Genomic DNA, 18,482 nt, shown 5'->3' with positions numbered 1-18,482 from the left:
CCCATTATGATTATATTGTCTGCGTGCGTCACTAGATCAGCAACGAACTCTGAGAATTCATTAATAAAGTCCGAGTAGGGCCCTGGGGGGCGGTAGATAACAGCCATATCGAGAGGCAGCGGTGCGACAGACCTCATAGTAAGCACCTCAAACGATTTGTATTTATTATTTAGGTTAGGGGTAAGGTTAAAGTTTTCATTGTATATTAGTGCGACCCCCCCACCCCTTTTAAGGGGACGGGCAATATGCGCATTCGTATAGTTAGGAGGAGATGCCTCATTTAGCGCAAAAAATTTGTCTGGTTTGAGCCAGGTTTCGCTAAGACCAATGACGTTAAGATTGTTGTCTCTAATGACCTCATTAACTAATAACGTTTTGGGAGACAATGATCTTATGTTTAAAAAGCCCATATTATAAGTATTGGGCTGTTTTGACGAGTTTTTGTTTAAATTATCCGTAGTAGAAATATTAATAATGTTGCGTTTATTATACGTAGTGCACTTTAAATAGTTTCGACCATATCTAGGAATTGATACGACGGGAATTTTCAGATTGTTTGCTTGATGCTGCGATCGACTGAACGCATCATGATTTGCCACCTCAGTAGAATGCATATCTACCCCGGACACATTCACAACAGAAAACACATTATGTGAGTTGTGTGTTATTCTAAGAAAATTGCTATGCGTACAGGAATTATCCAGCCTGGTGCTGGCTAGTTCTAGCTTAACTGACTCCTCACCCGGACTAGCAGGCTCTGTAATTGCCTGTGACCGGGCTTGCTCTAGTGTAGTTAGTCAAATGTGACTTAAACAGTAGTCTATATTCTTAGACAGGATGATGGCGCCTTCCTGGTTAGGGTGAAGGCCGTCCCTCATCAGCAAGCCTGGTTTGCCCCAGAAAGAGGGCCAATTATCAATAAACGTTAGTCCCTGTTGTCTACAGAAGCTAGCCAGCCACTTGTTAAGCGAGACTAATCTGCTATATCTCTCATCATTGCCTCTCGCAGGCAGGGGGCCAGAGACAATTACTCGATGCCTGGACATCTTTCTAGTGAGATCACAAGTCCTGGCTATGTTTCTCTTTGTAATCTCTGACTGTCTCATTCTAGTGTCATTGGAGCCAACGTGTACAACTATATTCGCATAACTAGTGGTGCGATTAGCCTGTCGTACGTGTTTACTAGGCCTGTTGCGAGTTAGCTCCCTAAGATTAGCCTCAATGTCAGGTGCTCGGGCCCCCGGGATGCACTTAATTGTGGCTGGTTTGCTAAGCTTTATGTTTCGGGTGATGGAGTCCCCTATGACTAAGGTGTGGTGCCCGGTAGACTGGGGTGTAGGACTAGCTAAAGAGCTAAATCTATTATGCGTCTCAACCGGTACACCGTAGCTTGTAGGCCGCTTAGGACTGCTACAGGCTGGGCTAGTTAGCTCGCTACAGCTAACGCTAGCAGATGTGTCCGCAACATCTAACGTTACGAGATTACTCTGCTCTAACTGGCGGACACGGCCCTCTAGCAGAGCCAGCCTCTCCGTGAGTAAGGTGCAAGACGCGCAGGAAGCCATACTCACGGTGTTTTCTGTCACCGAGTGAAGTTCCTGCTGTCTTCCGAGAAGTCCTGGTCACGGTGTGCAGGAGTAGACTCCTTCTGACCGGCGCCCGGCGACGCCTTTCTCCGCGCTAGCTTCGTTAGCTTAGCAGCTAGCTGCTAGCTAGCTGCGGGAGGGGTGGAGAGACAGAGATCGGGTGATTTGCAAGTTAAATAGCACTACTAAATATGTTGAGAAAGTAATAAAGAAAGCTGCAGAACAATTTAAAAGCACACAAATAGAACGATACTTAGCTTTTTCGAAACAGCGAGCAGTCAGCGAGCAGTCACGCACGGTGAACCGGAACCGGAAATAGGATGCCCATGTTAGGATGTTTAATAATATCTAACCGGCGGACACTTATCCATACAAATATGGAGAAGCTGCTGATGGTGTGTTTGACGGAGAAGCAGCTCCAAGGTGGTAGAGATAGAAGTCCACTCTCCATTACGTCATAAAACAACTGTAGTTGTTAGTAGTACATACCAGTGTATTGCTTTTCAAACAATATTCCTCATCTCATAGTTCGTTTTTCTTTTTATAAAGTATGCTATATGTTGAAATTGTGGTATTTTGTGGAAGCCAAGCACCGACTTAACTGATATCAATTTAATTTAATGGGAGACGTAATCGACAGATGGATCTAAAGTTGATCTAGAGCAGTGTTTCTTAACCATTGTTGGGCCGTGAGCGCCCACTAGAGGGTCGCCAAAAAATATCTGTTTCCTAGCTGTGGTCCGTATGGGCTTCATCAGTACTCAGTTGCAATACACTTTTCTACCACTTGTGGCAGTATTGACAATATCAAACAAAAACAAGAAGTCTGGAGCTAAAGTCAGAGAGAAATTTCTTCAGCGCAAAAATTATGACAAAAATGGTGAAGCTGTATTTTCATTTGCACTTTTTTATTTACAGTTTTATTATTTTAGTTTATTTATTTCAGCACAACATATTGTTGTGTAAACTTATTTGTTGGCAGTTATTTATGAGTCCCTTCTTATGCAGTACATTTTGTTAGTACTTATTTTTCTAATCAGCCTCACCTAAGTCTAAGGTTTACGTATTAAATAAATAATCATATTTGTGATTAACACATGGTTTCATATTATTTGACAAGGTTGTAAACTGCAAGTAGGTTAGAAGTAATTATGGAATACCTTTGAAATCAAGAGTAGGCTTACTACTACTACTTCTACTACTACTACTACTAATTATAAAAATAACAATAATAATAATAATAATACTTACTATGTTAATAATAATATAACTATCATATAATATAGTAATAACTAATAATAATGATAATAATGTTAATATTTAAGTGGGCCACGGGCCACTCTTTAGTGGAAAAGTTGGGCCCCATGGTGAAAAAGTTTAAGAAACCCTGATCTAGAGATTTAAATGTTGAAAGTAAAAATAGTATATACTGATATATGACTTATCTTTTTAACACTTTTATGAGTAAGGGCCTTTTGAATACCCGAAACGTTCAGTCTGTTTATTTTAAACTGTCATTGTTGAAAAGATAATAATGAATCAAAAGCAATGTTTTTATGAATTGTTTACCTCTTTAAGGCTTCAGTTACTTTACATTTAAATATTCAATTTAAAAAAATGTTTTGGGGAAAGTGTTGCATATTTTGTGTTTTTGCCATAGAAAAAAAAGGGACATAAAACATAAGAAAATAAAAACTTTATTGCCACAAATAGATTTGAAGTTGATCTATAGATCAGTGATTCCCAAATTGTCGTACACTTGCCACTCTATCTAGTGGTACGCCAAAAAAAAAACCACTTAGCTAAATATTCAAATACAGTGTTTAATGCTACAGTGGCTAAAAATATTAAATACTTGTTAAATAAAACCCCTGCCTTGTTCTTGATGAACATTTATGCTACTGTATTTTAATATTGGTCTAGGGTGGTACTTGGACAGCCAAGTGTTTTCTGAGGTGGTACTTAGAATACAATAGAATAGAATGGACTTTATTGTCATTATATTTGCATATAACGAGATTAAGGACTCCAATTTAAGGTGCGGTAGTGGGAACAAATATGGGGTAAAAATAAATGAATAATAAAATAAAATAAATTACACAACAGGCAATAGAGGAAAAAAAAAACAATTGATATAAACAGACTACTATCCAATAAGAATAATAAGAAATCCTGTACAATATACAAAACACAATAGAAATACAAAATACTTTACAATATACAGAACAAGACAAGAGTACCGGAGTGAAACGAGTTTGAGAACCACCGCTATAGATATTTGAGTGTTGAAAGAAAAAAGGTATTGATATATGACTTTTTATATATTTTTTAATACTTTTAATACCTTTAACATTCACCAAAATTTAGGGTAGCCCTAAGGCAGGGGTCGGCAACCCAAAATGTTGAAAGAGCCATATCGGACCAAAAATTCCCCAAACAAAATATGTCTGGAGCCGCAAAAAATTAAAAGCCTTATATAAGTGTTATAATGAAGGCAACACATGATGTAAGTGTCTATATTAACTATATTAGCCTACTATCAAAATTACTTTAAAAGTCTTATATAAGTGTTATAATGAAGGCAACACATGATGTAAGTGTCTATATTAACTATATTAGCCTACTATCAAAATTACTTTAAAAGTCTTATATAAGTGTTATAATGAAGGCAACATATGATGTAAGTGTCTATATTAGCCTACCATCAAAGGCTTATGCAAATCTTCGTTGACAGAAATGTTGTATTTTATTTTTTATTCTACACATTTTTGCAACATTGGAAATCATTAGTAAAATGGAGGCTTCTCAGAGGGTGAGATAACTCCTGGAAATGACTGTCTTAGAATGGCCAAAGGTATAGATGTGTGTGTCCAAGTTTAAGGAAACGGCAGGCTGTCTTCTTGTAATGGATTTATTACAATCTTTACAAGCTGGGTAACGTTTGCTGTGGTTTGGAACAACATGGCGCACAAACAACTAAGAGAAATGCAGCCAATTATTACATACAGATAATGTGTCATAAAACATGCAAATATAAATTAAATACACAGAGGACATAAGTGAAGGAAATTGAATGAGCTCAAATATACCTACAAACGAGGCATAATGAGCCTGAATAGCATGTTAGCATCGATTAGCTTGCAGACATGGATTCAATCAACAAACCTCACTTTTGTGCATTCACGCACAGCATAAAACGTTTGGTGGACAAAATGAGACAAAGAAAGAGTGGCATAAAACACGTCTTTCTGTGGCAGCATTGGAGAAAGTTGTACATGTAAACAAACTACGATTTAAAAAAATATTTTTTTTTTTGATTTTTATTAAGGATCCCCATTAGCTGGTTGCCTCAACAACCCACAAGTCTTCCTGGGGTCCACAATTCAATACGATTACAAGTAAAAGCATATAATTATAACTACACAATACAGAAAAAATAAAAAAATAAAAGCATCAATAAGAAAACAAGCAAACAATTTACAGTCACAGAATAATAATTACCATATAAATATAACTACACAATATAAAACCAAACAAATCATCAACGAGCAACCTAATTTAAAGACTCAGATAAAATATTACTTTCTTTTTAAAAACCCGTTTACTTTCAATGCCGGTGAGAATTTGAGGCAGGTTATTCCAGAGCGATAAAGATCTATAAATAAAAGATTTCCGAAAAATCATTCTTCCTGGGACGAGGGAGTACAAAATGCCCCTCACTGGACGCCCTGGTATTATGATTATGTATAGTGCTACTGTGAACTATTGGGGCCATGAGAAAAGCAGGAGTTTTACTACCGGTTACTGATTTGAACAATATCAGAGTACTAGCCGACAACCTGTTCTGCTCGATGAGTTCAAGGATCGCTGAAATTAGTAGGACCAAACGGCGCTTGCCAAATACTCTCATCAGTGAAGCATGTATAACAGGGGTCGGGAACGTTTTTGGCTGAGAGAGCCATGAAAGCCAAATATTATAAAATGTGAGAGCCATATAATATTTTTCAACACTGAATACAACTAAATGTGTGCATTTTTAAGTAAGACCATAATTTTTAGAGTATAATAAGTGTATTCTTCTTTTTAATAACATTGTTATTCTGAAGCTAACCGATAATGAATAAAATAGTTCTTACCATTAATGCGACTTCTTGAACAGGTGCGGTAGAAAACGGATGGATGGATTAAAATGCATGAGAATGTTTTATATTTTCAACATTATTTTTAACACTGTGATTACCAGCGGAATTATTCATTACTTATCGCTGTGTTTTTCAACCACTGTGCCACACGAGTGTGCCGTGAGATAGTCTGGTGTGCAGTGGGAGATTATGTAATTTCACCTAATTGGGTTAAAAATATTTTTTGCAAACCAGTAACAATAATTCAAAAAATGTGCCGTTGTTGAGTGTCGGTGCTGTCTAGAGCTCGGCAGAGTAACCGTGTAATACTCTTCCATATCAGTAGGTGGCAGCAGGTAGCTAATTGCTTTGTAGATGTCGGGAACATGGTTTGGCGTGATTACAATATGCGGGAGGCAGCGTGTAGGTAAAAAGGTATCCAACACTTAAACCAAAAATAAACAAAAGGCGAGTGCCGCTAAGAAAAGGCATTGAAGCACAACGAAACTAAAACTGAACTGACTGCAAAGTAAACAAAAACAGAATGCTGGATGACAGCAAAGACTTACAGCGTGTGGAGCAGACGGCGTCCACAAAGTACATCCGTACATGGCATGACAATCAACAATGTCACCGCAAAGAAGGAGTGCGTCCGCACAACTCAAATAGTCTTGATAGCATTCAAGGAAGACATGAAACTGCTACAGGAAAATACCAACAAAAGAGGAAAAGCCACCAAAATAGGAGCACAAGACACACAGGAAAACACCAAAAAACTCAAAATAAGTTACGACGTGATGTGACAGGTGGTGACAGTACACCTACACTGAGACAAGAGCTACATTGATGCATGCTTGGTTATGGTTTGAATTCATATCCAATAATTGCGAGAACGACTTTTTATTGTCAATATCGGCTACTGAGTTTCATTTGTTTATGTTTTCTGCAGGTGGGGTGCCTCAGAATTTTTTCAATGAAAAAAATGTGCCTTGGCCCAGAAAAGGTTAAAAAACTCTGACTAATCGTGTTAGGCAATGCCAGCTAAGATTTATCTGAGAGCCAGATGCGGTCATCAAAACAGCCACATCTGCATACTTGCCAACCCTCCCGGATTTTCCGGGAGACTCCCGAAATTCAGCGCCTCTCCTGAAAACCTACCGGGACAAATTTTCTCCCGAAAATCTCTCGAAATTCAGGCGGAGCTGGAGGCCACGCCCCCTCCAGCTCCATGCGGACCTGAGTCCGCTTTCCCACAATATAAACAACGTGCCTGCCCAATCATTATAACTGTAGAATGATGGAGGGTGAGTTCTTGGTTTCTTATGTGGGTTTATTGTTAGGCAGTTTCATTAATGTCCTCCCAACGCGGTAACAACACACAACCACAGCAGTCACGTTTTCGTCTACCGTAAAGCAGTTTGTCTGCCGTAAACAGCAATGTTGCGACACTCTTAAACAGGACAATACTGCCATCTAGTGCATTTGATGAAAGCACTTTTGTGCGTGCCACACAGCAATGCATCATCAGAGAGGGTGTTCAGCATGGTTAGAAAAATAGTGACAGAGAATAGAACAAGGATGGACATTTCAACCCTTAACTCAACAATGAGTAGATGAGTGTTATGTGTGTGTATATGTGTAAATAAATGAACACTGAAATTCAAGTATTTCTTTTATATATATATATATATATATATATATATATATATATATATATATATATATATATATATATATATATATATTATATATTATATATTATATATATATATATATATATATATATATATATATATATAATAAAAGAAAATATATTTATAGCTAGAATTCACTGAAAGTCAAGTATTTTATATATATACATATATATATATATATATATATATATATATATATATATATATATATATGAAATACTTGACTTGGTGAATTCTAGCTGTAAATATACTCCTCCCCTCTTAACCACGCCCCCAACCACGCCCCGCCCCCAACCACGCCCCCCGCCCCCACCCCCACCTCCCGAAATCGGAGGTCTCAAGGTTGGCAAGTATGCACATCTGGCTCCAGAGCCATAGGTTCCCTACCCCTGATGTATAACATAAACAGTGGGATTTCTAACAATTAGGAAGGTTTGTGTCATGTTTGCTCTCCTACAAAAAATATATCAAAACAAACAAAAAAAATTAAACATACCCAGATGGCCCCACATGCTTGAATTTTTCAGTGTGCTGCCCTCATTGGAAAAAAATAAAATAAAATCAAAATATGCGTAGAAGTGTATATTTTTAAATGTAATGATTATTGGCAGCCTTATGTTATTGGTCGAGAATCGTGTTAGGAATGCAGACAAGCAGTTTGACTCAAAGAGTTGACAAATAGTTGAGGCGCAACCGCGTCACGTGACCAGCAATGGAGCCCGGGCGGTCACGTGACGCGGTGGGAGGGCTATATACGTGCAGGACGTCAACACAGAGCTGCACAACAGAGGCGATCGTCTTGCAAGTGACGTGCGAGGACAACAGACCCTAGTTTGGTGCTTTTTCCCACTCGGTCTTCCATCGAAATATTTCTTTCCAACTTCAGCTACAGTGATAGCTAAGTTCGGAAAGGTAGAACCAAGGAAGCCAGACTCCATTTAACTCAATTTAATGCAGTTAAATGGAGGAATAGCCGTGCTTCGTAACGTCAAACAAATACATCGGCGGAGGCGGTTTTACGTTGAAACAGCTTTAAAATGGAAAACTCCGCACCCAAGAAGACTTGTTGTGGTAGGTTAATATTCTTATTGTCATTTTGTTCTTCGCGTTGTCAGCGAACCGACCAACGGGGATCAATATGGAGCATTGTCTGAAACATGATTTATTCTTGTGTGTCGTTCACAGAATCTATTGGAGATTTCTTCGTCTCAGCAAAATTCCTTATCTATCTGGGTCATGCCCTTTCAACGTGGGTAAGTGAGCACTTTCTTCGGGTCATTTTTCTAGGAAAATATTACGTATTATACATATGTTATGCATCAAACCCACTCAAAATAGCCTGCATACTGTGTGTATTATAACAAGATTACTATCAAGTGAGATAACAATTTGTCACTTTCTATACCGATAGAGCTTTTACTACTGATGACACATTCTGTCCTGCAAATTTGACAGCGACAAGTGAACAATCGCTTCCCTCAACGCAATGTAGCGTCCTTGCCAGCGGCTAACGTCCCTCTAAAGTGCAAAGCCACTTCTCAGAAATCCTCACCTCCAATGGCGGCTAATAAAACAATTATTTAAAAAAAGTGTCGTCCCAGTGGACGAGGAATAGCTAAACATTCTACTTGAGACACCGTTGGAGGATATGCTACGTGAGATAATAATTTGTCAATTACTATACCAGTGCTTAATCTCAATTATTATTTTTGTCATATTTTTCACGCTAAATTGAAATACGATTGAGAACCAGATAATCTTTATTTATTTGTTTATGTGTGAAGTTGGCCCCAAGTCGTTAAAATCACCCCAAACTTGTTCCATTTGTTAGTAATTTGTTTGTGCTACAAACATTTTTAACTCAGAAGTGTCCAAGTCGTTTTCACCGAGGGCCACATCGCAGTTATGTTTGGCCCCAAAGGGCCGTTTCTAACAGTGAATACTATTATTGCACAATTTGTTTTATTAGTAGATCTTTTAAAAACTAAAATGTAAAAAAAAATATGGTAAGTTGCAATAATTTCACCTCAGAATGTAGTGTATATTACTGTAAATGAAAAAACAGTACTGCTGTTTTTATGGTAAAAGAAAAAGCAGCTCAGTTGCCAGAATTTTACTGTAAAATGTACATTGTTTTTTTTACTGGAAATAAAAAAAACTGCAACTCTACAGTAAAATTGAGCTGCCAGATGTTTTTTTTTTTTGTTTTTTTACCGCAAATCAACAACTGTAGATTTTTCGGTGTATTACTGTGTATCACCTTTCAACGTGGATAAGTGAGCACTTTTTTACGGTAATTTTTCTAGGAAAATATTACATATTATACATATATTATGCATCAAGCCCACTCAAAGTAGCCTGCATACTGTGTGTATTATAACAGGATTACTATCAAGTGAGATAACAATTTGTCACTTCCTATACCGATAGAGCTTTTACTACTATCGATATATGTTGATGACACATTCTGTCCTGCAAATTTGACAGCGACAAGTGAACAATCGCGTCCCTCAACGCAATGTAGCGTCCTTGCCAGCGGCTAACGTCCCTCTCAAGTGCAAAGCCACTTCTCAGAAATCCTCACCTCCAATGGCGGCTAATAAAACAATTATTTAAAAAAAGTGTCGTCCCAGTGGACGAGGAATAGCTAAACATTCTACTTGAGACACCGTTGGAGGATATGCTACGTGAGATAATAATTTGTCAATTACTATACCAGTGCTTAATCTCAATTATTATTTTTGTCATATTTTTCACGCTAAATTGAAATACGATTGAGAACCAGATAATCTTTATTTATTTGTTTATGTGTGAAGTTGGCCCCAAGTCGTTAAAATCACCCCAAACTTGTTCCATTTGTTAGTAATTTGTTTGTGCTACAAACATTTTTAACTCAGAAGTGTCCAAGTCGTTTTCACCGAGGGCCACATCGCAGTTATGTTTGGCCCCAAAGGGCCGTTTCTAACAGTGAATACTATTATTGCACAATTTGTTTTATTAGTAGATCTTTTAAAAACTAAAATGTAAAAAAAAATATGGTAAGTTGCAATAATTTCACCTCAGAATGTAGTGTATATTACTGTAAATGAAAAAACAGTACTGCTGTTTTTATGGTAAAAGAAAAAGCAGCTCAGTTGCCAGAATTTTACTGTAAAATGTACATTGTTTTTTTTACTGGAAATAAAAAAAACTGCAACTCTACAGTAAAATTGAGCTGCCAGATGTTTTTTTTTTTTGTTTTTTTACCGCAAATCAACAACTGTAGATTTTTCGGTGTATTACTGTGTATCACCTTTCAACGTGGATAAGTGAGCACTTTTTTACGGTAATTTTTCTAGGAAAATATTACATATTATACATATATTATGCATCAAGCCCACTCAAAGTAGCCTGCATACTGTGTGTATTATAACAGGATTACTATCAAGTGAGATAACAATTTGTCACTTCCTATACCGATAGAGCTTTTACTACTATCGATATATGTTGATGACACATTCTGTCCTGCAAATTTGACAGCGACAAGTGAACAATCGCGTCCCTCAACGCAATGTAGCGTCCTTGCCAGCGGCTAACGTCCCTCTCAAGTGCAAAGCCACTTCTCAGAAATCCTCACCTCCAATGGCGGCTAATAAAACAATTATTTTAAAAAAGTGTCGTCCCAGTGGACGAGGAATAGCTAAACATTCTACCTGAGACACTGTTGGAGGATATGCTAAGTGAGATAATAATTTGTCAATTACTATACCAGTGCTTAATCTCAATTATTATTTTTGTCATATTTTTCACGCTAAATTGAAATACGATTGAGAACCAGATAATCTTTATTTATTTGTTTATGTGTGAAGTTGGCCCCAAGTCGTTAAAATCACCCCAAACTTGTTCCATTTGTTAGTAATTTGTTTGTGCTACAAACATTTTTAACTCAGAAGTGTCCAAGTCGTTTTCACCGAGGGCCACATCGCAGTTATGTTTGGCCCCAAAGGGCCGTTTCTAACAGTGAATACTATTATTACACAATTTGTTTTATTAGTAGATCTTTTAAAAACTAAAATGTAAAAAAAAATATGGTAAGTTGCAATAATTTCACCTCAGAATGTAATGTATATTACTGTAAATGGAAAAACAGTACTGCTGTTTTTATGGTAAAAGAAAAAGCAGCTCAGTTGCCAGAATTTTACTGTAAAATGTACATTGTTTTTTTTACTGGAAATAAAAAAAACTGCAACTCTACAGTAAAATTGAGCTGCCAGATGGTTTTTTTTTTTTTTTTTTTTACCGCAAATCAACAACTGTAGATTTTTCGGTGTATTACTGTGTATCACCTTTCAACGTGGATAAGTGAGCACTTTTTTACGGTCATTTTTCTAGGAAAATATTACATATTATACATATATTATGCATCAAGCCCACTCAAAGTAGCCTGCATACTGTGTGTATTATAACAGGATTACTATCAAGTGAGATAACAATTTGTCACTTCCTATACCGTTAGAGCTTTTACTACTATCGATATATGTTGATGACACATTCTGTCCTGCAAATTTGACAGCGACAAGTGAACAATCGCGTCCCTCAACGCAATGTAGCGTCCTTGCCAGCGGCTAACGTCCCTCTAAAGTGCAAAGCCACTTCTCAGAAATCCTCACCTCCAATGGCGGCTAATAAAACAATTATTTTAAAAAAGTGTCGTCCCAGTGGACGAGGAATAGCTAAACATTCTACTTGAGACACTGTTGGAGGATATGCTAAGTGAGATAATAATTTGTCAATTACTATACCAGTGCTTAATCTCAATTATTATTTTTGTCATATTTTTCACGCTAAATTGAAATACGATTGAGAACCTGATAATCTTTATTTATTTGTTTATGTGTGAAGTTGGCCCCAAGTCGTTAAAATCACCCCAAACTTGTTCCATTTGTTAGTGCTTTGTTTGTGCTACAAACATTTTTAACTCAGAAGTGTCCAAGTCGTTTTCACCGAGGGCCACATCGCAGTTATGTTTGGCCCCAGAGGGCCGTTTCTAACAGTGAATACTATTATTACACAATTTGTTTTATTAGTAGATCTTTTAAAAACTAAAATGTAGGTAAGTTACAATAATTTCACCTCAGAATGCAGTGTATATTACTGTAAATGGAAAAACAGTACTGCTGTTTTTATGGTAAAAGAAAAAGCAGCTCAGTTGCCAGAATTTTACTGTAAAATGTACATTGTTTTTTTTACTGGAAATAAAAAAAACTGCAACTCTACAGTAAAATTGAGCTGCCAGATGGGTTTTTTTTTTTTTTTACCGCAAATCAACAACTGTAGATTTTTCGGTGTATTACTGTGTATCACCTTTCAACGTGGGTAAGTTAGCACTTTCTTCGGGTCATTTTTCTAGGAAAATATTACATATTATACATATATTATGCATCAAGCCAACTCAATAGCCTGCATACTGTGTGTATTATAACAGGATTACTATCAAGTGAGATAACAATTTGTCACTTACTATACCGATAGAGCTTTTACTACTATCGATTTATGTTGATGACACATTCTGTCCTGCAAATTTGACAGCGACAAGTGAACAATCGCGTCCCTCAACGCAATGTAGCGTCCTTGCCAGCGGTTAACGTCCCTCTATAGTGCAAAGCCACTTCTCAGAAATCCTCACCTCCAATGGCGGCTAATAAAGCTTTTTTTTTTTAAAGTGTCGTCTCCAGTGGACGAGGAATAGCTAAACATTCTACTTGAGACACTGTTGGAGGATATGCTAAGTGAGATAATAATTTGTCAATTACTATACCAGTGCTTAATCTCAATTATTATTTTTGTCATATTTTTCACGCTTAATTGAAATACGATTCCATCCATCCATTTTCTACCGCTTATTCCCTTTTGGGGTCGCGGGGGGCGCTGGAGCCTAAGAACCAGATAATCTTTATTTATTTGTTGATGTGTGAAGTTGGCCCCAAGTCGTTAAAATCACCCCAAACGTGTTCCATTTGTTAGTGTTTTGTTTGTACTACAAACATTTTTAACTCAGGTGTCCAAGTCGTTTTCACCGAGGGCCACGTCGCAGTTATGTTTGTCCCCAGAGGGCCGCTTCTCATAGTGAATACTATTATTACACAATTTGTTAATGTATTTTTTTTTTATTAGTAGATCTTTTAAAAACCAAAATGTAAAAAAAATATGGTAAGTGGCAATACATTTACCTCAAAATGTAGTGTATATTACTGTAAATGGAAAAACAGTACTGTTGTTTTTATGGTATAGAGGGAGCTCAGTTGCCAGAATTTGACTGTAAAATGTACATTTGTTTTTTTATTGTAAATAAAAAATAAAACTGCAACTCTACGGTAACATTGAGCTGACAGTTAGTTTTTGTTTTTTTTACCGCAAATCAACAACTGTAGATTTTTCGGTGTATTACTGTGTATCACCTTTCAACGTGGGTAGGTTAGCACTTTCTTAGGGTAATTTTTCTAGGAAAATATTACATATTATACATACATTATGCATCAAGCCCACTCAAAATAGCCTGTATACTGTGTGTATTATAACAGGATTACTATCAAGTGAGATAACAATTTGTCACTTACTATACCGATAGAGCTTTTACTACTATCGATATATGTTGATGACACATTCTGTCCTGCAAATTTGACAGCGACAAGTGAACAATCGTGTCCCTCAACGCAATGTAGCGTCCTTGCCAGCGGCTAACGTCCCTCTAAAGTGCAAAGCCACTTCTCAGAAATCCTCACCTCCAATGGCGGCTAATAAAGCATTTTTTTTTAAAGTGTCGTCCCCGGTGGACGAGGAATAGCTAAACATTCTACTTGAGACACCGTTGGAGGATATGCTACGTGAGATAATAATTTGTCAATTACTATTACAGTGCTTAATCTCAATTATTATTTTTGTCATATTTTTCACGCTAAATTGAAATACGATTGAGAACCGGATAATCTTTATTTATTTGTTTATGTGTGAAGTTGGCCCCAAGTCGTTAAAATCACCCCAAACTTGTTCCATTTGTTAGTGCTTTGTTTGTGCTACAAACATTTTTAACTCAGAGGTGTCCAAGTCGTTTTCACCATGTTTGGCCCCAGAGGGTCGCTTCTAACAGTGAATACTATTATTACACAATTTTTTTAATGAATTGTTTTATTTGTAGATCTTTTAAAACTAAAATGTTAAAACAATTATGGTAAGTTGCAATAATTTCACCTCAGAATGTAGTGTATATTACTGTAAATGGAAAAAACAGTACTGTTGTTTTTATGGTAAAAGAAAAGGCAGCTCAGTTACCAGAATTTTACTGTAAAATGTACATTTGTTTTTTTATTTTAAATAAAAAAGCTGCAACTCTATGGTAAAATTGAGCTGCCAGTTTGTTTTTATTTTTTTTACCGCAAATCAACAACTGTAGATTTTTCGGTGTATTACTGTGTATCACCTTTCAACGTGGGTAAGTTAGCACTTTTTTACGGTAATTTTTCTAGGAAAATATTACATATTATACATATAATATGCATCAAGCCCACTCAAAGTAGCCTGCATACTGTGTGTATTATAACAGGATTACTATCAAGTGAGATAACAATTTGTCACTTACTATACCGATAGAGCTTTTGCTTCTATCGATATATGTTGATGACACATTCTGTCCTGCAAATTTGACAGCGACAAGTGAACAATCGCATCCCTCAACGCAATGTAGCGTCCTTGCCAGAGGCTAACGTCCCTCTAAAGTGCAAAGCCACTTCTCAGAAATCCTCACCTCCAATGGCGGCTAATAAAGCATTTTTTTTAAAAGTGTCGTCCCAGTGGACGAGGAATAGCTAAACATTCTACTTGAGACACTGTTGGAGGATATGCTAAGTGAGATAATAATTTGTCAATTACTATACCAGTGCTTAATCTCAATTATTATTTTTGTCATATTTTTCACGCTAAATTGAAATACGACTGAGAACCAGATAATCTTTATTTATTTGTTTATGTGTGAAGTTGGCGCCAAGTCGTTAAAATCACCCCAAACTTGTTCCATTTGTTAGTGCTTTGTTTGTACTACAAACATTTTTAACTCAGAGGTGTCCAAGTCGTTTTCACCAAGGGCCACGTCGCAGTTATGTTTGGCCCCAGAGGGCCGCTTCTAACAGTGAATACTATTATTACACAATTTTTTTAATGATTTTTTTTTATTTGTAGATCTTTTAAAACTAAAATGTTAAAACAATTATGGTAAGTTGCAATAATTTCACCTCAGAATGTAGTGTATATTACTGTAAATGGAAAAACAGTACTGTTGTTTTTATGGTAAAAGAAAAGGCAGCTCAGTTACCAGAATTTTACTGTAAAATGTACATTTGTTTTTTTTATTTTAAATAAAAAAGCTGCAACTCTACGGTAAAATTGAGCTGCCAGTTTTTTTTTTTGTTTGTTTTTTTACCGCATATCAACAACTGTAGATTTTTTGGTGTATTACTGTGTATCACCTTTCAACGTGGATAAGTGAGCACTTTTTTACGGTCATTTTTCTAGGAAAATATTACATATTATACATATATTATGCATCAAGCCCACTCAAAGTAGACTGTATACTGTGTGTATTATAACAGGATTACTATCAAGTGAGATAACAATTTGTCACTTACTATACCGATAGAGCTTTTACTACTATCGATATATGTTGATGACACATTCTGTCCTGCAAATTTGACAGCGACAAGTGAACAATCGCGTCCCTCAACACAATGTAGCGTCCATGCCAGCGGCTAACGTGCCTCTAAAGTGCAAAGCCACTTCTCAGAAATCCTCACCTCCAATGGCGTCTAATAAAGCAATTATTTTTTTTAAAAGTGTCGTCCCAGTGGACGAGGAATAGCTAAACATTCTACACTGGACACCGTTGGAGGATATGCTACGTGAGCATATCTGCTCCTAATTTAGGTACTGATGTGTGCAGTAATATATTATGTCATTTCCAGTTCTATTATTTTGTAAAATTATTATTAATGTCCTTGCTAATTTACTGTTAATATCTGGCTACTTTCTGTTTATCATGGTTATATCTACACTTCTGCTAAAATGTACTAAACACTTATTTTTCTGTTAGTTTTGGGCGATACTATAAATGTGGGTATCGATACCAAGTAGTTACTGGGCACTATTAGTCATACCAATGCTGATACTGTACTCAAACATATTTAAATCATTTAATGATTACATTGTTATTACAATATTTTTTGGGATTCTTGCTCTTCAAGCCCTTCTGTGTCCAGAGACTTATTTCCCGAGTTTGTAAACAATAACAGTAAAAAAAAAAAACTGTAGCCACTATAATATTGACCATATACTGAAAATGTACTTGATATCGTTACTATATATGTATAGAGCCACCCACCTTTGTTTACATTCAAGAGCTCAAGCTTGCGTTTAGTGTAGAATGTTTAGCTATTCCTCGCCCACTGTGGACGACACTTTTAATAAAATTGCTTTATTAGCAGCCATGGAGGTGAGAATTTCTGAGAAGTGGCTCTGCACTTTGGAGGGACGTTAGCCGCTAGCAAGGACGCTACATTGCGTTGAGGGACGCGATTGTTCGCTCGTCGTTGTCAAATTTGCAGGACAGAATGTGTCATCAACATAAATTATCTCAATATAATGTTGGTATTAAAAGCTCTATCGTCTGCCAAATGTATATCATATATAATAATAATAAATAATAATAGATTTTATTTGTAAAAAAAAGCACTTTATATTGAGTAAACAATCTCAAAGTGCTACAGTGTATTAAAATAAATTAAAAAAAGATAATGAAGAAATTAAAAAAAATAAAACTAGAACAGCCAAATAGCTATAGCTAGTATGCACATATCTAAAAAAAGGCTTCTTTTTTTTAAAAAGAAGGGCTTTTAAGCCTTTTTTAAAACCATCCACAGTCTGTGGTGCCCTCAGGTGGTCAGGGAGAGCGTTCCACAGACTGGGAGCGGCGGAGCAGAAAGCCTGCATATAGTATATAGTCTATATTGCGCAATCCTAGCCCAGATGATGAAAAAGAGAGGACCTATAAGGGAACCTTGAGGAACTAAAGAAGTTGAACAAATGACAACTGATTGCATCTTAAGGAAACAAGCTACAATAACATAAATCACATTATGAAAAAAAAAAAAATGCCAAAAAGGAGAGGACTTAAAGGGATGCCCTGAGGAACACCTCAGTTATGTAAATACTGTATATATCACATTTTGTTAAAAGGCACTGCCAACCATTGAGATTAACTTCTTTCTATCACTGCCTTGTCATAAAAACGAGGTAAAAAAAATTAAAGTGTGACCACCATATTCGTTTGTTTGCCATTCTCCTATTTGATACATAAATGTGAGTCTGTGGTGCTTGAAATTAGAATCTGCCTTATTGCACTGCAAATTATTTGCCACTTGCCAAAATGTAACATATTATTTCGATACATTTTACCTGGTTTTAAGAGCTATTTACTAATTTTTAGTCATTGACATTACAATATAATCTTAATTTTAGCATGAATATTTAGAAACATTTTTTTTCAAATAATTGATAAAAAAATTTTTTTTGGTTTCTCCCAAATAGAAAATCTTGTTTAAAGATTCTGCAACATCCCGAGGATGCTTAATTTAAATTTCAGTATAAAATACTTATTTGTATCTTAAAAGTCCTGCTGATTTCTAAATACTAAAATCTTAATTTAGGATGTCTTATCAGGTAAATAGAGCTGCATGGACAGATAATTTCAGTAGTTTTTAGTATTTTTTTCCTAAAATCTCGTCTTTTTTACCTTATAATTTGTCAGCTCTTTTTTGCAGCGTGCCATCAGGGGGTTGCAAATTAGTTCGCTTTTCAGTTGAAAGCTAAAGAAATTCCTCAAATGTGTACTCTCGCTGAGAAACATTCCTTTTAAAATATTTGCTGGCATGGTATTACACCAAAAGGCGATCATCCTTGATTGCGATCAACTGAGCTGTGAATATGATACCGCCTCTAACCAATGAACAGGTTTTATTTTTCTTCTTGAATATCACTTAAAATCCATGTGGCTTGAC

General features: G+C 36.2%; 1 protein-coding gene across 1 annotated transcript in view; it reads left to right on the top strand.

Annotated features, from left to right (window-relative positions):
- Nucleotides 1–8,198: 8,198 nt before the first annotated feature.
- Nucleotides 8,199–18,482, top strand: part of slc40a1 (solute carrier family 40 member 1) — a 35,258-nt gene continuing 24,974 nt past the window's right edge. The window contains exons 1-2 of the mRNA XM_061926483.2: nucleotides 8,199–8,472; nucleotides 8,587–8,654. Of these exons, the coding sequence (XP_061782467.1) occupies nucleotides 8,439–8,472; nucleotides 8,587–8,654 (102 nt within the window). The 5' untranslated portion in view covers nucleotides 8,199–8,438. The remainder of the gene's footprint in view (nucleotides 8,473–8,586; nucleotides 8,655–18,482) is intronic.

This window comes from Nerophis lumbriciformis, linkage group LG31 (genome assembly GCF_033978685.3).
Source record: "Nerophis lumbriciformis linkage group LG31, RoL_Nlum_v2.1, whole genome shotgun sequence".
Lineage (NCBI taxonomy): Eukaryota > Metazoa > Chordata > Actinopteri > Syngnathiformes > Syngnathidae > Nerophis > Nerophis lumbriciformis.
This window is presented reverse-complemented; position numbering and strand designations above follow the sequence as displayed.